Source organism: Eleginops maclovinus, chromosome 4 (genome assembly GCF_036324505.1).
Source record: "Eleginops maclovinus isolate JMC-PN-2008 ecotype Puerto Natales chromosome 4, JC_Emac_rtc_rv5, whole genome shotgun sequence".
NCBI classification, from domain to species: domain Eukaryota; kingdom Metazoa; phylum Chordata; class Actinopteri; order Perciformes; family Eleginopidae; genus Eleginops; species Eleginops maclovinus.
Window position 1 is genome coordinate 10,029,793 of NC_086352.1, and position 24,728 is coordinate 10,054,520.

At 39.5% G+C, this 24,728-nt stretch overlaps 2 protein-coding genes across 3 annotated transcripts in view; one reads left to right on the plus strand and one right to left on the minus strand.

Annotated features, from left to right (window-relative positions):
• Positions 1-9,195, plus strand: rec114 (REC114 meiotic recombination protein). Its single transcript, XM_063881663.1, is given in 6 exon segments — positions 1-188; positions 2,371-2,460; positions 6,951-7,037; positions 7,389-7,562; positions 8,531-8,605; positions 8,833-9,195. Coding segments are annotated over 6 exon segments (669 nt in total). The 5' UTR covers positions 1-110; the 3' UTR covers positions 8,998-9,195.
• An 18-nt stretch (positions 9,196-9,213) lies between these two features.
• Positions 9,214-24,728, minus strand: part of nptnb (neuroplastin b) — a 29,056-nt gene continuing 13,541 nt past the window's right edge. The window contains exons 2-9 of one of the 2 annotated variants that reach the window (XM_063881660.1): positions 24,135-24,482; positions 19,885-20,059; positions 18,837-18,931; positions 15,861-15,994; positions 15,045-15,318; positions 10,599-10,620; positions 10,413-10,486; positions 9,214-10,322 (exon numbers count right to left, since the gene is read on the minus strand). In XM_063881660.1, coding sequence (XP_063737730.1) covers positions 10,426-10,486; positions 10,599-10,620; positions 15,045-15,318; positions 15,861-15,994; positions 18,837-18,931; positions 19,885-20,059; positions 24,135-24,482 — 1,109 coding nt within the window. In that variant the 3' untranslated portion in view covers positions 9,214-10,322; positions 10,413-10,425. The remainder of the gene's footprint in view (positions 10,323-10,412; positions 10,487-10,598; positions 10,621-15,044; positions 15,319-15,860; positions 15,995-18,836; positions 18,932-19,884; positions 20,060-24,134; positions 24,483-24,728) is intronic. The other variant, XM_063881662.1, reaches the window with a different exon arrangement.

Here is a 24,728-nt window from a genome sequence, read left to right on the forward strand (position 1 = left end):
CGTGTCCTCATGTTGCGCGCCAATACGTATACAGGCCAGTCCACGTACTATTAGCAGTCAAGGGTTGTTGCTTTTAAGTTAGCCAGAGAATAAAACAAACAACACTTGAAATGGCCACCAGTCATACATGGACATTAAAACGCTATGGGCGATATCTTCCACGATCTACAGCTGGAAACCCTTGGAAGGTAATTGATATTTACTAAAACGTTAATAAGATGCATTATGCTAGCTAGCTAGGATAAGCTAGTTTTCCGGTTAAGCTAACCTAGCCTGTCTTTGACAGACACGCATTAGCTGCACTATCAGTCACGATGAACCATATGTGTTAGCTATCATGTGTTGGCTTATTATAACAGTATTGTGAGCACATATGAATTCTAATTCAATGCTTAAATTGTTAATAAAGCTTCAATTTAGACCTACCTGTTGACTGGGATACATGTCCCAGTTCCTCATCACAAAACAGCATACAGTCCAAGCGCGTTTTTTGTATGAAACTTAAGTGTAATTTAACAACCTCAAAGATTGATTGTACAGCTGTTTTTAAAGACCGCTTTTAAGTACGTTTTTTGTTGGATATTTGACAGACATTCACTCCTGTCTTTTCACTCAGTTCCACAGACTTTAGGCAGTCAGTGGACGCTTACTTAGGGACCGTCAATAACTTACCATTTTTATAACGCAAAATCAGTGTTATTTTCCTTCGTGCAAACTTGACAATATTAGTTAAAATAATGGTAGAATAAAAGAACAAATATTTTTTGATCACTTTCATGAATTCATTTTACAAAAATATTTTGAATAGAAGAGCATCTTGCTTTTTTCAAGAGCTTCCATGTCATGTGAACCATTGACTCTAAATCCATACCAATATAGTATTACACTTGACAGATAAGACAGTTTTTTATTAAACCAATTACTACTGAACACATTGTCTTGACCGGCATTTACAAGAATATATTAACGGATTATTTTTCGATACTTATAAGTTAGCAGTTTTTTCTAGCTACAAACCTTATGAAAGTGCAGTATGTTTTGTTGGTCCAAACTAGGGCTGAACGATTAATTGCGTTTGCGATAATATCGCGATATGACAAAACGAGATTTTCCAACCGCAAAGGCTGCGATTTGATTGGGCACGTGATCTGGTCACGTGACTTGCGAGCGAGCTGAGTGGAGCGGAGCGAAGCCGAGCAGGCAGGGAAAGAAGTCAACGCTGCGCTTGAACCTGTTGCACAATGGCCTCAGGCTCGTCAGAAGAGTGCACGGCTGGAAGTTTGGTACCAAAGAGGGGCGGCACGTCAGTTGTGTGGAATTATTTTGGCTTTAAAATGGAAGATGCTGCGCAACGTCAGGTATTGTGCAGAACGTGCCTCGCTACTGTTGCTACCTCACGAGGTTCACGCTTGATTTATTGCTTGTGTTTGTTGAAAAATACATGAGAAGAAGACCTTGAAAAAATAATCGCATATTAAATCGCAATTGCAATATTAAGGAAACAAATCGCAATTAGATTATTTTCCAAAATCGTTCAGCCCTAGTCCAAACCACATGAGAGTTTAGCCTATAACAATAGAAATCCCCTATCATAAGTCACTTTGGAGCGAAAAGCATTAGCTAAATATATTTTAATGTTTACAGTTACATAAACATATTTTTTACATAGACAACATAATACCATACATGCATATCTATGACCACAGGCTTAAAAGAAATGTACATATTCACTGTTTCTTATATAAAACGTAATTTAGCAACTACTTTACTTTGTTCAAGTCTTTGTGGTTCATCTTCAACTTGCCATTTGTTTTGAGTCTTTAGCTGTGGGCTTGGAATAAATAGGTTTTGGGATGTTTTTGTGTGCTGAAACAAAAGCAAGAACTGTAGCTTTAAGCAGTTTGGGTTTGTCTTTCATTGACTGCATCTGACTCTATAGCTGGAGCTATATGTGTAGTGAGAACACAGTAATGGATGGCTGCGGAAAACAATATATGCCTAGTTCATGTCGACTCTTGGAATAGAAATGCAGTGATATATGTTCCATAGTCTTTGTGCCGAATGAGTTGCGGTGCATTTACACTCCACCCACAAGACTCAGGATGTAATATACAGTTCAACTCAGTTTTTGAGTGTGGGATTACAGGATTTTATTTGGCTGATATTAAATAAAAGTAATTATTCCAGACACTCATGATCTTATAAAACACCTCATAGAACAGAGAGAAATATATCATTCAATGCTGATGAACTGTCTCTTATAGCCTACCATTTATTTCCTCTTCACAAAAAACCTCTAACATGTATAAAAAGATCCATCAGGAGTCAGGAATACTAATTATGCTGAACTATTTTCTTTCTTTTCACCAGGTATTCGAGGCAAATGCTGATAAATCTGACATTCTCCTGAAACTTGTCGAATCTGGATACATGCTGATATTCCAAGGACATGAAAGTCTGGTAGGATCACTTAGTTCCTAGATTTAGGATAACTGTTTCTGTTTTCCATGCATTATGATATAAACACAATACCTGAAAGTTTCAAGGTTTCAAGGTTTCAAGGTTTTATTGGTCATATGCACAGCAGATACAGCGTATATGTTGGCAATGAAAATCTTATGTCCCATGCTCCTCCAACAACTCAACATACATGGTGCAAATAAGATAATAAAATAGTGCAAAAAGAGAGAAGAATATTTACAATAACAACAATAAAGATTTGAGGATGTGAAATATATACATATGTGGAATACATTGAGAGTATTTAAACACTTTACACTGTTGAATGAGGAGGTATGGACAGATGCATATATTATGTATAGCAGATGTATATGGCAGATGTGTATAATATATAGATATGTGTACTATAAACAGATATGTATGGCAGATGTGTATAATATATATATATGTATGTGTGTACTAGAAACAGATGTGAGTAGACATTCACAGAGCTCAGGAGTTCAGCAGTCTTATAGCCTGTGTTATAAAACTGTCCCTGAGTCTGGTGGTCTTGGTCCGGATGCTGCGGTACCGGCAGCAGACAGAACAGATTGTTGCTGGGGTGATGGGGGTCCTTTAATATCCTACCGGCCTTCTTCCTACACCGCTGGGTGTAGAGGTCCTCCATGGATGGCAGCTCCGTCCTGGTGATGTGCTGAGCAGTTTTCACCACCCTCTGTAGAGTCTTACGGTTGAGGGCGGTGCAACTGCCATACCAGGCAGTGATGCAGCCAGTCAGGATACTCTCGATGGTGCACCTGTAGAAGTTGCAGAGTATCCTGGAGTCCATGTTGAACTTCCGCAGCCTGCGGGGGAAGAAGAGCCGTTGTCGAGCTGTCTTGGATATGACCCTGGTGTGATGTGTCCATGTCAGGTCCTCACTGATGTTTACCCCGAGGAACCTGAAGCTGCTGACTCTCTCCACAGGAGTCCCGTCGATGGTGATGGGTCTGTGGGCCTCTCTCTGCCTCTTCCTGTAGTCCACAATCAGCTCCTTTGTTTTGCTGACATTGAGATGGAGGTTGTTGTCCTGGCACCTAGATGTCAGGGCTCTGACCTCCTCTCTGTACGCCGTCTCGTCGCCGTCTGTGATCAGGCCGATGACGGTCGTGTCGTCAGCAAACTTGATGATGGTGTTGGAGCTGTGTGTGGCCACGCAGTCGTGCGTGAACAGGGAGTAGAGGAGAGGGCTGAGCACACAACCCTGAGGGGCTCCGGTGTTGAGAAAGTCCATCTGACTGTATAACCAGACTTAAGAAAGATCTTTTTGTCAGCTTGAAAGACAAATCTTTAGTTTAGTTGTATTTATTCACAGATCTCTGTAACTTTAGATTGTATTGTAACTTTATTTAGGATTCCAGTTTTATCCAATTATGTTTGTCTTTCTATATCCTTTGGATTGTGCTTCCTTCCCTTCTGAGTAAAAGAACGAAGAATACAAAAATACCTTTATTTTGGGTTTGCATTAAATATATATCTTGAAAGTAATTATATAGACTGCAAGACTTATGGTTTAGAATAACTTAAGCATAGGTTGTCCATCGTGACAAAAACAAAAATATGCTCTCCTTCAAGAGAGTTTGTTCAATACAAAAGTGAAATCTTATGTATTCTTTTTCTACTCAAAAATTCCACTTACTGTCTATTATTTGTTATTGTAACAAATGCACGCAAGTGACTTTAGGACAGACTGCGGATACATGGTGGGAGTTATTAGTAGAGCAGAGATTATGTTGTGGGTTGTGGATTATATTTAAGACTGTGAGTGTGTGGAGATAAACAGTGGCAATTTTGCGAGGAAGTTATGTTATTTTCATCAACCTGTATGAATGGATCAACAAAAGCCTCTTTGAGCATTTCAACAGAAACACTTGTCAGTTTTGTGTGGACTTTGCACAGACAAATCATGCTTTAAAAAATGGTGTGTTGTACATTCAACGTCTATCTCATAAGACCTTGACATTTGGAAGAAACACGGTTGCAGACGTGTTTCAGTGTACCTGTACATAAAGCGCTTAAATTCAGAGTAAGTACTTTTTCCTTAACAAAATAGCTTGAAATCGTTAAAGGATGAAGCTGCGATCGTAATGCTCTGACACAGCTGTTATTACTTGTCGTCCTGCTCTATATAAATGGAGCATTGCCTATGAACTCAATTAATTTTTAGCAATGCTTCTTCAAAATTACATTTTTGAATTGGACATGACGGCTCTGCCACTCTCTTCAAAGAGTATGATATTATTTACCACTATCTTTTAGGTTTTGTGTTCATGTGTATGCTTTGATTTTAATATAACAATTAACAACCTATGTTTATGAAAGAGACAGTTGTTGCATCACACCTTTTATCAAAGTGCACCGCTTTCTCCGGACATTTCCTGGGAAGGTAATCTGTATTCCAGGTAAAAATCTTCGATTAAGGCCATATGAAATATTCTGCTGAAGAGCTTGACATTTCTGCTCAAACCTTATGACATTTGACCGGATTGTGATGATTGGGTCGCGCCAAAAGTCCCTCAGAAATGTATTAGCCCACTTCAGGCTTGGATCAGATTTTGATATATTCTGTATCGTAGTCAGGTCGGGTGTGAATTTGCATGCCTTGATTCAATTTTCATTTTGTATGCCTCATTGAACATGGACTTGGCAATTGTTGTCCTATTCATACATTGGTTTGTTGCCAACCTTGGCACAGCTGCACATGTACATATTCATTTCACAAGTAGGCTAATAGCTAATGTGACCAATCTCACCTTTGAATATAATGGGGTTCAATTAACTCCTTTCAACAGGTAACCTTTATCTTTAGGTTGGTTATACTAGTAAGGAAAGGATTTTAAACTAATCCGGAGTTTTAACCAGTTGTTGTGTCATTTTAAAAGTTAACTTCCTACCCTGCAGACAACACAAATTTGTGGGACGACTCAATGTCTCATTAATGAAGTTCTGTCAGGTGACATAGCTATCTTGCTGCACCAGGGTGCCGAGCCAGACAGGTATTCAGGTCAGCCTGCAGAGAGCTTTCAGCGAGGGTGATAGACTGGTCTATTATAGATTGGTGCAGTGAATGCTCTGGAACCTTCAACACAGAGACCTTAGTTATTTCGGTTACTTTATACATTCATAAGAACATTTTGGGAAAAATGTCTTTGAACACAACTGAAATTTGCTTTATTAGAGAGATCAATGAGGAGCCCCAGAGCTCGCATTAAAATATAGATTCTTGCAACAAAGACAAATAAGGTGCATCCGTAAATGCATCCTTCACATACAGCATGCAAGTTAAAGTGACAGTGTGAAGGAAAAACAACAATACATGTAGTAAGCTGTCTGTTTGAGCCAGCAGAGAAAATAAAGCAGTACATGTCGTAGGTTTTGGAGGTATGAAGCAGTATTCTTTTTAAAGCTATTCCCACATTTGGTGTTTTGATGATGATGGTCATTAGCACTGTGTCATGTGCTGGTCCTGAATATCCTATACATATTCAACTGGGATGGCAGGTGGTGACTGTGACGGCCATAACATAAGATTCCCATCATTTTCCATCTTCATTTGTTATCCACACACCTTTATCAAGCCAGGAAGGTCCCATTAAGATCCTTTCTTAAAGTGAGTCCTGGTCAAGACGGCTAGGCAAGACAGTTTCACATAAAACTATTCAACGTGTGAGAACATATACAGTCCATAAAGGCAACACGAGGGAAATAGAAGAAATACAGTCCGTACCTGCAATCCATAATCGGATCTCATTCCACCTGAGTCAAGGATTATGTAAAACAGCAGTATGTTCCCATTCATCAGATTCTACCGTTTAATAATCAGAAAAGGCCAATGATCTGTTTCCCTAATGAAAAAGAGCATTTTAATATCTCATATTCAGCACATTTTCGCCTAAAATGTCATTATTAATTCCCTATGTATTTATGTTTGTATTTCCACAATTACAGTAATTTCGCAATGGGAGTTTTGCAGATACAATTCTGTGACCTTACTATTAATACTTAGTATTTTATTACTAAGCGCTACTGATGTAGAATGATATTGCTACAGTAGAGAACACACTCCCTGGTGTAGTGCAATTGTTGTACTGAGAGCCTGTTGATAGACCTATAATGTTATTATCAAAGTCTAAAAAAAGGCACATTTAACAGAATAGGCTTATTTTAATATTTGGCTTTTGATGAATACACGTGCTATTTTGATTCCCTGTGTGAAAAGCTTATTATAAGCCTCAAAGCTTAGGCTCGGAGGTTACTGAGTAAATAGAGACCCCTGCAGACAGTTTTAGGTATCTTTTTTTGTTCACTACAGAGTGAATGTGTGGAAATGGAGCTGCTTACACCTCTATAGTTTACCCCCCCCCCCTCCACATTTCATTTAGCCTATGGACAAAACTGTTTCCTGTCTCGGCTGCTGAAGACGTTTGTTGTCTTGTTGTTGTTTTCCTCAGGATGCAGTCCCTTTGCTCTCTGGAACCACGGTTTTCAAAGTACAACAGAAATCTGATAGCCTGATGTTTCAATTTACTGAGAGGTGAGTCGTGAGATGAATTGCAATCGCTTGATGGGTAGTCTTTTCTCAAGGTCTGTCCTGACACCATCATTTTCTGTCAAGATCAAGACCATTACTTTTATTCCACTATAAGAAATTAAAATGGAAAACTAATGGTTTTAATTTATAGTTTTTATTCAGGTGCTGCGCAGCCTCCTTAAATTGAAATAGTACCCCAAATATTGTATGAGTCAGACATGAATTTCCTCCTACATTTGGAAGTCTCCTTGTGTACCCAACTATTCCCTTTAACGAGCAGTTGATTTAACAAAAAGCAACATACAAACCACGGTGCTTTCATGGGCACAGCTTGAATGTGTTTGTGTGTTTCCTGCAGGGAGAGAAGCGCATGATGAGGATGCAGTTTGATGGGAGAAGCATGAAAGAGGCTATAAAGGAGTGTTCGAGTGCTGTGAAAAAACTGATGGAGTACGTGTCTGTCACCGCTGAGGATGACACCCCATTGCCCCCGAATCAGTCCCCTGCTGAGGTCCCTGCACCGGTGATACAGGTTGCCCACTTTACAATCTACTAAATTGTTTGTACGGTTAAAGCGTGTTGCCCTTAGAAAATCCCCAAAATACACTTCTGACATAGATGGCTTAGTCGTTGCTTACTGTATGGCTGCACAGTATTCAAGATGTACTGCTTTTATTGTCCCTGTTTGGTAGAAGTCAGACACTTACCTCCCATGTCACCATTGTACATTTAAATGACAATATGAACTTGAGAGTGCCATAATTGATGTTTTTTTATCAGTACTGATAGCATAAACTAAAAGTGTTGTGCTGTGGTCAGTTTCATCAGCAGTGGCTGAAGTATTTTCACTAGATGGTGCTATTTACAGTACTGCCTTAACGTCAGCCTTGACTCTGCAGCTACAGTAGGAGGAGAGCATATACTGTACATGAATCACAATACCATATATTGGGTAGAATACAGACTGGAATATGGAAAAATAACACAAATAATGAATAAATACAAGCTTTAAAGTGGCCTACCCTTAGACCAGCTGGAGGACTTGTTTAAATTGTCTTTAACAGTGAAATTGTTGATTATGAAACCAAACCGTTTTTCTTCCAAGGCTAAAAACTGAGAACAATATAACATGCTTTCAAAGCGTTTACTTGTTAATGCTAAGACTTTTGCTCCATCATAAAAAGCCTTTATTGCTTCATTTCAGTAGCAACCTTTTATATTCTTGAAATGTGAAAACACTCGGTTAATTCTTAATTCAAATTTTGAGTGAAACTTGGACCCAGTGAATCACATTTAACACGAAGGTCAGAGGAATAAAGGGACTCCTGAAGTGGCTTGAATTGAACCTTTAGTGGACAGACGCAGTAAAGGGTATCACAGTGAAGATGAAAGGGCTTTGAGGGGTATGTTTAAATGAGTAATGAAGCCATTGGTTGGCCTCTTAAACCTATGGAGTCACGCTGTGTTCATCACCTGCTTTCTTCCGTTGGGTGTTGGAAGAATTTGCAGGGAAAGGCTGTGGGAGCTGAGCCTGAGGTTGCCCAGGGATCACTGACCATCAAGCGTCTGGCTCAGGTATAGATTGCTAAGTGATATATAACCTATAACAGAACCTAAACACTCAGTGTGCAACATATTAATTGAAATTGTTCTTTAAATATAACTTAGGATAATTGATTTTCCTATGGTGCAGTGTGCTAAGTGTCTATCCTTTCTTGAATTGAGCATTAACAGATGTTTTTCTATAGTTTATATCCTTTTAATTCGCTGTTCATTTCAAGTATTTGTTTGTCTTTCCACAGCATATCATGGGAGAGCATGCTTTGACTCTGCCTCAAATGTATCGCAACAATTCTTCAACTCAAGGTGACTTGGAGCCCATGCTGCGTGTTTTCCTGCTGGATCCCAGCTTTCACGCATTTGTGGACAAAGTGGAGGGTGAGCTGAAGAAACTCCTTCAAGAGTGAAGAGTCTCAACAACCGCCGAAGGCAGAAAGTTGAATTTTGTTCGTATAGAGTTTGTGTAGGCAGTGCCTGGTGGTGGTCATAAATTGTTACTTACTGCACTGCGGACGTTGTTGGAAATGTTACACTGTGGTTGTTATTGTATTTACACTGAGGAGTATGGTTTCCATGGTATTAAATGCAACTGGTGAAAGCAAGAACACGAGAAAAGAAGCTGGTTTCATTTTTTACATTTTTTATTCAGAAAAAAAATATTGGTCTCAGTCATATGTTTGATCGTGGCTATATACTCTGGTCCCTCTGATCCCACCGTAACACAGGCCCATTCCCTCCTTAACACACATTTATACATCGTATTGAAAGAGGAGTCATGCAGCTACAGCAGTGAATTTTGCTATGCCAGCTTCCAAGTGATCCCACAATATTAAAGCTTCACTGAGTTAAACAAACTGCCCTCCATATATCTATTTAAGAATACATATTGCATAGGATTATAGCCATGCTATACAGTTAAGGAGAAAAAATAGAAAGTAAAAATCAATGAAATTGGGAAATATAAAAAAAATAATCTTTTACAGATTTCCTATCATTTGAACACTCATACTTCAACATATACGAGACACCTAAGTTACTCTGGAAAGAAAAAAATAATAATACACTTATCATTTTTGTTTAGATAGATAAACACACGGTAGTCATTTTCTGTAAGCACTCAATTAAATGTAAATACTGCCAGTCATTGAAGCCATTTGCCTCACAATAAAAGTTCTGTTCAAAGTGGACTCATCGTCACCAAATCAAACAGTTAAATGACCATGATATGCTGTACAAATTTTCAAGAATAAAACAAACTATATATATGTATATATATACATATACATGTATATATACATATTATAGGGATGACTCCATAAAAAACATAGGTCATTTTAGATGCAAAAAAAGCCACACGGGGATAACAACAGAAAGTCTCTATTCTGAGTATCCTATTGCGTAATTACCTTGCATGCATTGTACATGATATGTAATACAAAAGGGATCACCTCTTTTGAGGATATGATTAAATCAATAAAGGAGACATCAACAGCACATTAAAAATGTGTACACCTTTGTGGTGTTTTAGTCATTATTCGTCATCCAGAAATCTCCACGATAGACTGAATAAGGCATGCTTAAGACAGCCATTATGTTCTTTTTGTTGCCAGTGTTATGCTGATATTGTTTCTCATAAAATGAGACAAGATATGCTTTTTTTCGAAACTGCCCGGAGCCCTCTCCACCTCTGATACCTCCACGTACTCAAAAAACTGCAGTTTAGCCATCTCATCTGTGAAGAGAAAATCAAGAGAAGGCGTGACTGGATGATCCTCACAGGGAGTTCTATATTTAGCCCCCATCCCCTACAACAGTGTCTTACTTGAGTAAATTGCTTATTTTGTATTCCTCTGGCGAATGTTTTTGTCCTTGTGGTTGTTTGTTGAATTTGTTTTCCTGGGGGGAAAAAGGGGTTAAGATTAGGTGACATTCAGTTAACAGTTAATACCAATATGAAATCACAGTACCCAGTATTTCTACATGAATCATATGTGAAGCATTTACTTACATTGGTACCACTGGGTCATCATCTTGGACATGAGAAAAGAAGAAAGGACAAAATCACAAGTTTAGAATATCTGTGCTCCATGTTTCAGCACAATTTACTGCAAATATTACTCATCTGATTCCCGTATTTTACTTTCATTTGGTGTGAAAATCGACCTGAATTTTGCTTATTTCAGACTACCAAAATCCTCCACTGAACATAAATATTGTGGGACGATGCAGCTGACAGCACAGATTGCTTTGAATATTTGACTGCTGGTGTGGCAGAGTCGTGATGGTGGGAAGCTCTGACATCACGACATGGGAGTGAGCTGCTGAACAGTGTTGTATGCACAAGCCTTTTGTCTGATTTACAGAGTCAGAAGGAAACTACAAGAAAACACAGATTTGAGTGACTTCTTGCATTAAAAAGGAATCAAAATGTGTATTAAAGGGCCTGGAAATGTGCTGGTATCGTCTATTAAATAAGCACATATTTAATGGCAAGCGTTCTAAACATAACTCCACATACTATCTGAATCTCAGGGGTTTCCTGTTCATTTCAGACCGAGCATGTGTGTAGGAGAATTACAGATGGCTCACTTAAAGCCATCTTTTAATTACACTTAGCGATGTCAGTAATTTTGAAAGAGCATACATTGGTGTCACATTGTGACTGACTTGGCATAAAAACAAGAATCCCTTCAAAGCTTTCTCTCAGCATCAATTCCCCGTAGTTCACCGTGGTTCATTTCTCTGTGCCATTTCGATTCATTTTAACAACATACAAAGATTGTAGAGTGAAATACAGAAACATACATTACAATGTAACAGTCATAAAACACTGCAGGAGGAGGAACTGGTGAAAGATAGAGAATACTGTGTGACGACTTAGTAAAAAAAGACCCACAGCCTCGGGGTTGACAGGGTGGTTGGTGTTTGGCATACAGATGAAAATGTGTCAACAGGTAAGTAACCAGTCAGAGTAACAGTGAGATATTTCCATGCAGTTAGAAGTCAAGAGTTAAGCAGCATTAGCAGCATTCCATGGCAGTAATATGGAGCACATTATGGCAGTTATAATGTCAGGCAAAAACATGGATCTGTGATTACTTGGAGGAGGAACATCTGTTGGCGTGTCCCACAGTTTTCACACCTCATATCTATAAACCACACAAACTACGCTTACTATAATTGTTTTGCAAGCACACATTTTACTGTGTCAGATTTATTTTTTGCTGATGCTATGGTTCTAGTTGTTTTTGTGCATGTTTTTTAGCTCACATTTTGCCTTATTACATAAAGTGAGCAGTTATTGAGCAAATGTTCGCACAGCAACATCTGTAATTATAGCAACCGGTTTTGAAACGCAGTATAAAAAAGTGTCAGGCTGACAGGCTCTGCCTAAAAGCCATCTTGGCTCTGGAGTATAAAAGTGTTCAAACACAGCTAAGCCATCAAGAGAACAGAATGCGTAATGCATGCAGACAGGGGCCAAAACCTCCGGGAATCAGGGATGCTAAAGGGAGATTTTAGAGAGGCTGTGCATCGTGAGCAGGGAGTCCTCATTCCTGATTTGAATGGCATAAACATGGCGCATATAATCCACCTTAATCGCTTCATTTTTCCAGTAGATGAATTCCAACTAGGGCCCATGCAGAGAGCCTACTTGAGCTGTGAGGTTTGTGTGTGCCTGCATTTTAAGCAAGTATCGTAGTAACAACTGTAATGGGTCATTTACTAACAGTGTTCTAAATTAACTAATGCAATGTGGATAAAGATAACATTTTTAAATGCAGTTAGCTGTCATAGTGTGTTAATGGTTCAGTATTAATTATATTGTTAAACTTAGAACATAGTCAGGTAGCTAAAAACTGAAATATATTACTGAGTAAAACTGAATTCATTTCAAACACCAGTTACTGTATATTATATTATGTTCATATTCTGGTGTTCATACTCATTAATGGTTAATCGGTGGGTTTTAAAGCATCAATAAGCACTGTTTCGAAAGTAATTAATACATGTTTAATCTCACTGTAAGCCTGATGTGATGGCCTGGTGTGCGGGAAAAGGAGAAAAACTATGGAGAAAGAGAAACAGCATCCCAAAGGATGATCACTTTAAAATACTGAAGCCTTGAAAAGACGTTTTTGTTTGATATGCGTCACACATTTAACTCATCTTTAGTTTGAACTACAATTACAATTTTAGATCCCTCCCATGTTAAATAAATGAAAAGCAGAATGTTCCCTGAAGCTCAATTTGTGCAGTTCGTATTAAGAACATAGCGTACTACTGTGGCCCAGTTGGAATGAATCATATATTAGTGGTTGGGATTTTGTATTTATCTTGTGTTCATGCTTTATTTGAAAATGAAAAGAAGGCAAAGCCACAGGAGTAGAGGTCAGACAGAACCTGTGGTGACTGGAAACGTCCTCGGGCTTTCCAGACATTTTTATCTCTCCACATTCTCATAGTAGGATTTTGTCTGCCTCCAAAAACACACGGGTCATTACTTTTGGAAAAGCTGATTATATGTCAGGAGTAAAATGTATGATGATTATATAAATATATATTATAGTCCAATGAAATAATGGCATACATTGGTTATGTATGTTCGCAAAACCAACCCAGAGTTATTAAATTACTGCAACAATTATTATAGTTTATTTATTTCAGGGTTTTTTGTATTCCTGTGTTTCCTTTTGTCCACATAGGCTCTGGTTTAGATATTCTGGCATAATGTTAAGACGATACTACATATGCTTTGGCGTAACCTCAATTAGCCACTAAGGTAGAAATCCTTTGAGATGTTTTGTAGCTCAACCGTATCTGCCTGAACGACTACGGTTTTGCCCTTATAATATAGATTGTAGTATGTCAGTATTCATATCAGTTAATGTTCTCAGTGAGTTGTAAAAATACCAATGTGTTGTTTAAAATGGTGCTAAGGTGTTGTATTTGGGGATTTAAAGCCTTAATGATTATACTTGTCCATCTACAGTGCGTCTGCTTGAGTGACTTACTCCAAAATTGGTGAGATATTTGTTTAAAATGAAAATTCAGTTGATATAAGAGGTTTAAATCTTTGTGCATTCACCAAGCAGAGGCACAGTTACCCAAAAGTGAGTCAAGGCATGCAGGTTTTGGGATTTAAATGCATAAAAAAAACAATTTAAATGGTGAATGTTTTGTCATTAAGAGTCAAAGCGGATAACTTTATCTTCTGCTCCCAAGCTTAAGCTTGAGCTTTAAATATTCTTCACTTCTTTCATTGATATGATTACGTTGGCCTGTGACATTAGGACTGCTTACATAGTTGTACAGGCATTCATTTTAATTAGGAACAGGTAAGAAAGAAAATGAATTAAATCCAAGTTAAACTAAAAAACATGTCAGACTTAATGGGTTCAACCTTATGAGAGGGGAAATGAATGAAGACACATGTCCATTTCACAATAACTTATATGAAAATAAACTGCATTAATATCGCAGCTTCTGGACTGTAGGTTTGTGAAAAAACATATAAATTGACAGAAAGAAATAACATCTCCGAAACCATGCAGAATCTCTCACTTACCACCCGGTTAGATTATGTTTCCATTCGGAAAGATTGGGGAAGGGAAAAGAATAGCAACCAATTAAGTATATATATAATAAGTATATATAGCCCCACGTTAATGGTTTCTGCTATCAACATGAAAACAAATGCGTGTTTACCATTAACCATTAGCACACATAGCCAACCCTTTGAACGGTTAGCTGATGAGCCTCTGTTGAGTACATTCACATGCATCCAAGGCAATCCCAGAGAGCTCTTTGATAGTCACTTGGCCACCACATCATTGAGAGAAGATGCAACCTTGTGGTTCTTCTCTGTAAACATCTTTAATGCTTAAATAACCAGTGAGTAGAGTTTAGTGGAATAACCCCTCCCGTTACAAGCATGTCAGAGAACCTATGGTGGCTTCAGATAAAAACAAGCCGCTCTCTAGAGCCAGTGTTCTTTTTCCACGTGCCGAAGTTCATAGTGGTGCAACGAGGCAAACATGATAATACTGCTCTTATTAAAACATGTTTATTCACTGTTTTCTACATCTGCCAATGAATTCCCCTTAATCATAGACACTGGTCCTTTAAGATGTGATACACTTTGCTTTTGATGACTTTTGACTTGACAAGCATTGCCTTTTTTTGGAAAAGGGGAATACTAGGTAGTTCCTGTAGATGTAACTAACAGTTCAAATCAAATCTCGCTATTAATAAAACTTAGTATCAGTTTCAGGACAGTACGAGTAGGTAATTTCTCTATGAATGATTGCAATATCTTCTATGGCAAAGATCAGACACCACACCACGTCTAAAAGGTTTGAAACTGCAATACTGTTATTTAAATAAAGGCCTTCATTCATACGTTATTATGTGTGAGTGCCTACCGCAAGTGTCACAGACAACGCTTTCTCACCTTCAATAATGTCGTCTGGATTCTTGCGCCTCTCGTACACAACGATGATGACTACTAGGATAATAATTTCTGCGAGCACACCCAGGAAAGGCCAAAGCGGTGCAAGGTGGCTCCGCACCCGTAGAATAGTGGTCTCGGCCGTGTTTCCAATCACACTCGTGGCATTGCACTGGTATACTGCAGGGTCGCTGATTATGTCCAGGTTTAGTATGTTGAGCTCTGTGTAGTTGTCTCTGGTAGTGATGAAGAAGCGACCGGTGGAGTTGTCAATGTCCTGAAACACAACAGCCATACCTTAAAGTTGATTCAATTGCAAAGGTTTAAGGTTCGAGATGCAGTATATAGCGTAACCTTATGTCTATCTGTTTCTCTCACTTCAATATGATTTAAGTAATCATACAAAGAGAAAGGTACTAAGAAGACAGAAGTAGTATAAGTAGTAGTTGGAGAGTTTTGAAGTTGTTAGCATTGTATCTGTTTTTATATTTATGTATACAGTATATAAGAGAACTTTATTGATCCCAAACTGGGAAATGTTTGTGTTGCAGCAGCATAAAACAAAACAACACATCATTAGAAATTAAGTAGAAAAAAAACTATTCTAAAATATAAACTTCTCTAAATAGAGATAAAATAAACCGGAATGACCAGATGCAAACGTGGCCATAGTTTGTAAACAAAACAGAAATAAATAGTGGAAAGAAAAAAGCTAAAATATGAGAATAAAAGAAGTAAAAAAGACAATCCTAAACACAGGGAGCTGATGCAACAGGCCATACTAATAGTTTATATATGAATATAGAGTATAGTCTATACCGTGTAAGAGGTTCCGTCCATTTTACGCCATGTCCAGGTGGGGTGAGGGTACCCGACAGACTTGCAGTAGAGCATTGCATTTTCCCCCTCGTTTTTATTTTCACTTCGCTTGTGGCCGTGGATTGCAGGTTTTGCTGGAAAGGTAAAATAAATAAATAAAAACGGATCATTAGCTGAGTTGGCAGAAGTAAGACGTTCAAAGGCACGTTTTAGCTCCTACCAGATGGCGTGAATAAGGAGAGCGTGATTGGTTGTTCGGGCTGAGGTAATAATGTGTGTGTGTCTGTGTCAGAGAGAGGAGTGTAATTAAGAGCCTCTGTAGCGCGGCTGATGCTCTGACGCTGATCATTTTCACTACTTTAAACTAAAGCAGTCCAGATCACACAGAAAGAATGTATGTGAACGTTTCCTTCATTTCAAGGCATTCCTCTTTTCCACTTGGCTCGACATCTACTTCATCTACGACATCCTTTCTAGCACATATTGTGGCACTAATTATTACATCTACCCTACTGTAAGTCTTTACCATAGACCTGCAGACAAACCTTTAAGGGCTTTAGTTGATAAATGCTGACAAACTAGCTTTCCCTTTATTAATATAAAGAAGGGTTTAAGGCTGTGTAAAAACAACCCAGTGTGATTATTCAGAGTATAAGAAAGATGTATTAAAGAAGTGCTATTTGTAAAACTGCTTTAAGTGCAGATCAAGAGAGGCTTGGACTGGACTTCAACCCTTAATAAAAGTATGGTTTTTAGTTTGCAGCTATTTTTTGAGCCTGTATACCCCTACCACCAAACCCCAGCAATGGGGAATATTACTCTGGAAGAGAGAAAAGCATTTCAATACAATTCATAACGAGTTCAGGGAAGCGGGGAATCAGTATGATATGAGTTACCAGATGTTCCCATTCAAAATAATTCTATAGTCCATTCCACAAAGGCGATTTTGTGCCAAAGGAAGACGGTGTAAATTGTCCCTGATTAATGAATAAACTGCTGATAAAAAAAGCAAGACAAAGGTTTTGAATTTCATACATTTTTCCGCATATGTCACATAAAGCACTGCAACAGATGCCAAGTCCAACTGATCCACCAATAGAAGTCTCTCCCAAAGGTGTGACACAGCCTCTCCATGTAACCCTGCACAGCATCAGGAAGATAACTGTTCCTGCTTTTCCGCTAATCCTCAAAATGACAATAATTCCTTCCATGCAATTAAGCAGGATAAGAGAGACGCCTGGAGTTGGCATTTTTCAGCTGTGCATGGATAATGGAGCAGGAGGGGTCTGAGCTCTTTGCTGACATCACTGCTCTATAATTATGGTGCGCACGTGCTCCCGGAGCAGGGGAGTGGCCAAGCTCATTTGTGCCTTATCCTGACTGTATTATGTCGATGACAGACAGCACAGAGACAGCCCTCAGTGTGGGGCCAGAAACCTCCATTTCACACTCCTGACTACGATTACAGGGATTATTAATCCGTGTGCTAGACGGAGGTAAAATGACATATTAGTGTGAGAAGGTTGTGCAAGGTCAAAGCTGTCAGAACGAATTTAAAGAGCAGACAGAGGTGACATTAGATTGCAATTTAATCAAATCCTTTTCGTTTGACTGGTTACATATTTTGATTGACATGAATTTTATAAACTTGGATGATACATAATTACTGCATGCATGTTAAAATATTTCAAGGAGAATTGTGCTTAAATTCGGGGGAATATGATGTACGAAATATGTATCTATGGTAAGCTTAGTATCACAGACAATAAACTCCACTGCTGCCACAGAGATGGCTGGGACGGGATTCAGAGCCTTAATCCTACAACATCACAGAAGCCTCCATCTGTTGCCTCTGAGCTGAGTCCTGCAAGGATGAGTGTGCCAAGGACACTGTAGGCGAGGGATCTCAGTGAACTGCTGCCAGAAGCGCAGTGCAAAGCTGGCTGGCATAACAGCGGGCTTGCTACCTGGGTCACAAAAGATCTCGAACACCTCTAGAAAATCACAACAGTATTTAACTAAAAAGAAAATGCTTTGTTTGGATCCTCTACGCGTCAAAACATGCTGCTGTTTTTTAGACATAGGATGTAGGCCTATTTAAAGGGCATGCATCATCAGTTTAGTTAACAGAGTGACATTTTGCTCCAGGGGGACAAATAGCAAGCCTCAACAGTCACAGTCCTGCAGTCCAGTGATGGCTAGGACACTTCCCTTTGAATGGCGATGAGTCCCATCATCTCACAATCGAGTGAAAGCAGAACACACACGCTCATCACCCATGTTATGCAATCAGGCAGCGCTTTAAGACCGCCGCGGAATATGAGGCAGGGCATGCTCAGTATGTACCATAGCCATGCCACAGCAAATTGACTTAAGCTACACACACAGGCAAGCTTCTCATTAACAGGGTTTCACTTGCCCTTTGTCAGAGAAGATCCCTTATTCAACTTGACAGCTTTTGGATCAGCTTGAATGGAACCAACACAGTTGTTTGGTTATTGTTTTTTGACATCACATAGACAGTCTGAGTGAAGTTTCTCTATTTAAGCAGCTTTAAATTCTATGAAAAAAATCTACATATCGTGATCCATGAGTTGTGCAGAATCGTCGTAGGAATGCCTCCCAGTTGTTTGTGTATTTACAGGTTTTAGTGAGCATGTGCAGTGCCTGTCCATTTTGCTACACTGTTCTCTCAGTGAAAGCCAAGAGTGACAACAGCCTCAGGATTTCCCCGTCATCACCATCGCACAATATGAATTCAAACATCTTTTTCGACAAGAACCCACTTCACTCAGCATTAGGTCGTTTACTCATGTAGGACATCATCGTCCCTCCGAAACACAGAATACATGCTAAAAGCTAAAGCTAAAACCCGGGCTTTTTCAGAATTGGAATACATCATGTAGGAATTCAAATGCAGATAATACCATTTTGTGTAGCAACTGTTTGTGTTAATATGTCACCGAGAAATCTTACCTTTCACTTCAATCGTAGCATTTGCGTTGGGCGCCATGTCGAATGTGTAAACACACATGTATTCCCCAGAATCATCTGCCCGCGGTTTAATGATTCTGCAACAAAATGCGCAACACCAACGTCTTTAATAACTTTCATTTACCAGTCACTTCCACTGAAGGTAGTCAAGTAAATGAAGACAACTTATTCCAGTTTAACTCTAGTAATTAGTTGCGACTACCGCCGTGAAAGCTTGAGGCATCTGCAAGGCCACGGAAGACCAAATGTTGACATTATGCTGTTATATTACGGAACAACAGCTCAGGAGTCTGCAGGGCACCACAGGCATTTTAGCTGTAATGTTCAGAGTATCACTGATGTAATGTGACAAGGAAGTGACCAATTGGTCTTATCTCGTGGCTAGGGAGAGCCTGTGCTATGTCTACGGGGGTGACAGTAGCTCTGCACTCCACTGATTATACCGTGTGACAGCAGGAAGTTACAACTAGTTGGTACTTTAAGGTATGGTCATTTATCTGCAGGTGTAGTTCAATATTTGGAGGGGATATTCTTTCTTTCTATTTCCAAAAATCAGTGAGAAACAATCAACAGTCTTCTGAAGATGTTTAAAGTTGAACACATTATGCATCTGACAAAGCATTTCCCATGAAACAAGATCGACTGCCTTGAATTTGACATGCTGACAATGTACATTCGATGCGAGGCTGTCTCTCCCGCGTCTACGGAAATCGTTCAAAACATACACGTTGAATATTTACTGTAGAAGAAAGAAGATATCTGCAGCACTGTGGTCTGACCCATTTACACGCAAATACAGACAGTTAGTTATCCAAGCAGAACAACAAACCTGGGTTACTCTTTCTGAAAATGTGAGCAACACTGGATCAGTATTCTGCCTTCGTCTCAACGAGGATCGTCCCCCTCCCCTACTGTTTGAGATGTGACAGGATTGGTTTCTCTTGCTTGCATAGCCCCCTTCCATTTTAATAATTCACTCTACAATGTAATATTTACTACTTCGTACATAGGGGGCAACACTGTTTGTCACCTGTGTACTGTGTGCTTCAGTTCCGTCCGTGTGTTTGTGATTTCCAGTCCGTTCTTCACCCAGAAGCTTTCTCTGTGCGGAGTATGGGCAGTGGTGAGGTTACACTGCAGGGTCACGGGTTTGACAGGAGATTCCGCCGTCAGGATGATCTGATCGGTGGCATTGATCTTTGGTTCTGCAAGACAGAGAGAGAGTCAAACCGTATCACAGGAGTGGGGCTCAACGCTGTTTCCATGCTTCCTCCCATGCTGCAGTCGTAGCTGTGGGCTGAATGCTTTTTTTATACGATCTGTGTAGGAGGGGGTCTATGAAGTGAATACAAAAGTGCATGCAACAAATAAACAAAAGACATAATAGTACATCAAACAGCTGTAAAAACGTGTAGTGATATTGATCTTTATCAAGTGAACACGAACACAATTTCTCTGTGATATTGAGATTAAATCTAAATATGAATTTGATTAATTATGATTATAACACAGATTGGACTGCATTTAAAATGTCATTTAAATGTACACTCTGTACATGAGGATATTTGACGGAAAGAAGATGTTCTGTAGCTGAAAACTGCAATAATGTTAACGTTTCAATTTGGAAAAAGGGAAACTGGATGGGCTCTCAAAGATGGCACACCCTCAGGTTGCATTTAAATGTCACCAGAACAAGGACGTTTAAAAAGGAAAAAGCCTTGTACTTGGATATCTGTGCTGAAGATGAATACACCGAGCAATCCTTTGACATTTCCCAGTACTGCTGAATGACTGCACACATTGCTTCACCCTCTGAATTGCTAAACAATACGAGGGTCCATTTCTCAAGGACATTGGGGGAAGCAGGAGGTGTCATCTGAGAGTGAGGCGCCCTTTGCTCTGCCTTGAGTAGTGAGCAAGAAGCCTCCCCCTCCTCCTCCCTGCCCCTCCTCCTCCTCCAGGGCGGGCCAACCATGGCAACGGTGGAGCCCCCGAGGGGAGGAGCAGAGAGGAGCAGCATCATAATCCTACTACTGGCTGCTGCAAAGCCACTAGCAAAGGCGTAGGGGAAGGAGCAGGGTATGAGATCTGCAAGTGTCATCTATTAGCATTCATGGCACCTTCCTCTCGCAATTCTGTACACTCAATAGCTGAGGGGATATCTCTTCCCTCCCCCATACATCTCTCTCCCCCCTCCCAAGCAGAGCCACATGTTCTATTTATAGCATATTTGAGACATGCATACACACACAACATGAGGTACATAAATTAGCATTTAGCAAACATGGCACAGTTGTCCACAGGCAATTTAACCAGAAGGTTGTTTGTAGGACACCTTGTCACAACTTAAAATGTTGGATATTATATTGCTGTACTCATTGTTACTAAAAATACACGGTTGCTCAAGATGTGGTGAAGCCTGATCCCCTTCTTGCTTCCTGCTGTTTCTTTTATACAGTGCTGCATTTAGATCCAATTAACTGACAGATATTAAATGAAGGGTATAACTTTTTATCATTTTGGCATTATCAGCAGATATGTAACTAACTAGACATTGTCTTTATGTTCGGGGGAGGGTTATATCATTGTAGAAGTCCCTAGATCATACTATGGTTGCACATTACGATACAGAAGGTGCACCAACAGAGAGATGTCCCAGTAATCATGCCGGAATAGTGGGCCGTCTGAGCATGTGGTTGAGCTGAATGGTTTAAACCCCTCATTGTTAATAAGGACTATGGAATAAGTTCCATTTTTAAGAAGATGGAATTTTTCTTCTTTTTTGTTTCAAGAAAAAGGACTTTATTTTTTTTACTCAACGGAGAATTGAAACTATATTGGAAAGCAAGGGCTTTGCTTCATTTCTGTGAGAAAAAAAGGACATGGATTTTTGATTTATTTGGTTTCTTCGATTTTTGTTTGTTTTCCTTGTTTATGATATTTGTATAAGTGAAAATTAAATGTCCATGAAAGAAATGATTGAATACATAAATAAGGACATGCCATTATTAATACATGCTTGTGTCTAATTAAGATTTGTACCTTGTATATTATTTGAACAGTAGAAATCGGCATTGGCTGTTTTGATAAGCAAAGTGTCACAGTATGCTTACTGTGAAAAAGCTACTTTGCTTTTCTGTATAGTACCCAGAATCTGCTGAGATTCGTGTCATTAGGTAAAGTTACACGAGACACAAAAACATTGCTCATGTATTCAAGCATGAATAAATCAGCCCTTATTGGCTGAAACATTGAATATTGAAGTCCCTAGATAAAAAGCTTTTCGCGCTGAAAAATAAATGTAAAATCCACAGAAACCACTCGCGCACCATAATTACCATAAATGTTTTTAAATGTCAGTTTATAATGTGATGCCGTTGCACTATATCTAAATGTCTGTCATATTTGTAAAGGACTTTGAATTGCCTCGAGTTGAAAGGTGCATTATAAATAAACTTGCCGTGCCTTAAATTCCAAACAACAATTTCACCAGAACATTTTAAAAAGGACGTTTTTAAACGCTAATGAATAGGAAGTGCGAAACAGCAGCACTGTATTAAGCCACATTTTGGTGTAACGGCCAGCAATGATGAAAGAGTGGTTAAAGTTGTTTCGACAGACATTTGGCCATCATTGGAGTGATTTAAATTGGACTAAAAATAAAAGATGACCACAGCTGATGTTCTCTGTGAAAGCAAGAGTGTGACCAATGCTAGGGGACGGTATTACTTTAAGCACATGCAGAAAGTTGGTGTATCTCACATAGTAGATACAGCATTATCCAGGCATGCATAGGTTTGGCTCCTTTGTGTTTTTCGGTTTATTCAATTATCGATAAAAGATCCAAATGATAAAAAGAGCATATCTGGGTGCATTGATTTAGGAGTTATTCACAAACAAAATTAAATCAATGGCCAAGACAAAGCAATCAGACTTTGGCGTGTTTCCCAAGCTACAAGTTATATCAATGGGCTACTGTGTATAGCCTGTTATATACATGTATTAAAATGGATGTTACATGTATACGGGAAGAACATTTACTCAGTAATGACAGATTATATTTAGTGATGACTGGAAAGCAGAGAACAAGTAAATCTATGTCCTTCCCGTTTGTTATGATGTGTAATTGCCCTACATTTAATCAAATCGTGCTCACACAGAAATCAAAATGTGTCAGTCCAATCAGAGAAGCCAGAATGGATCAAACTTCTCTAAGCTTCTCAGAGAGCTTCACTATGACTAACAACATTCCACATATCCCTGTGCTCCAGTGGGCAGGGCGCTGAAGCATGTACAGGTTAGAAAGGTCCAGTTGAAATTCAGTTTGTTTGAATGTTGTGTGGGCACAGTGCACAGAGTTAAAGGATATAATGTCATTACTGATTCAAAGTCACAAGCTCAATGGCTGAGAAGGCACAAGGTTACACATTGCACAGGCGACTCCCTAGAGACTGTTTGGTGGAAGAGAAATACCTGCATCCTCTCAACTAAAGTGAGACACTCAAGGCCCTCTCGTGCACTTTACTGGATTACCACAAACAGATCCTAAAGGTTGAGAAACTGTTTGTTTTTTTTAGGAAAGATTTGACAGCAGGAAACACTTTTTCTACACCTTAATGGATCCCTCCTTGTGTCTTCTCACCGTGCTGTTTTAAACTGTGCCCAGAGTAAAAAAGCCAATTCAAAAGCACCATAACTTCAAAGCACCACTAAGGTTTCCGCTTCTTTCAGCAGGCTGGGCTTTGAAGTAAACAATACGATCAATGTAACACAAGAGGCACAACATAATGTTAAGGGAATAAGCATCACAAATAAATACACAGATAGGAAATGTGTTAAATTAGGATACAGAGAAAAAGATAATGATCAGAACACCATAAAAAGGACACGTGAGACAGCAAGAACAAAGATTGCGTGTGGAAGTGAAGAAGGAAGAGAAAGGTTCCTGAGTTTGTGGTCTTTCTACAACAACATGCTCTGGGGATTTGGGGAGGAACATGGAGTTTACTGAGTTCTGTAGATGAGAACATAAATATTTACCAAACCCAATTAGGAAACTAAATAGAATATTAATGCAAACAAACACAAAACGCAATCACTAGCATAAGGGACTTATACAACTAGAATGTTTTATATAGGCACTATTAACTCGTATCTTTGTCTAACCAGTGGCTGCTGTGGAGAGGGTAGACTCTCGAGAGGTTTTTACGGGTGAATGGTTGGGACAGGGGAATGGTCATCTGTGAATCATCTAGGTACTACAGGACATAGACCACTCACTCTGTAGCACCGAAATGGTGGCCTGTGCACGGATCCAGGTGATGGCAGGGTTTTGTCGGAGGTCATTGCGCTTGGGGTCGTTGCTGGCCCGGCACTCATAGGTCCCAGAGTCCTCCAGTGTGAGACGCGTGATGCCGAGCACACTGACCCCATTGGCGCCGTAGGCCGTGTTGATGGATACCCGACGCTTGCGTGCTCCGTCCCACAGCTGCTTGAAGGAGTCAGCTCGGTTAATCTCAGAGTACCACCACTGGATCTCCGGAGTGGGGTTACCGACCACGTCGCAGTACAGCTCAAAGGTGTCCCCCGTAAGCTTAGTCTCAGACATTGGCGACTTCACAAACCCAGCTGAAGAAGGAAAGCGTATCAGCAAATGAGAAAGAAGCAAGCCTTGAATCACCAATAGACAGATAAAGAAAAGGTTAGTGACGATCTAAATCCAGTCCGTTTAACGTCAGGGTTCCTCGGCCCACTAAGGTCATACAACTGTCCGACAAAGTCATAGTCAACCAGTTCCAAGTCTGTGCCAGCAAGTAGGGCTGGTACCTTTTGTATTTTTCTCTCTCACATTTTTCTATTTGTGCATTCTCACTA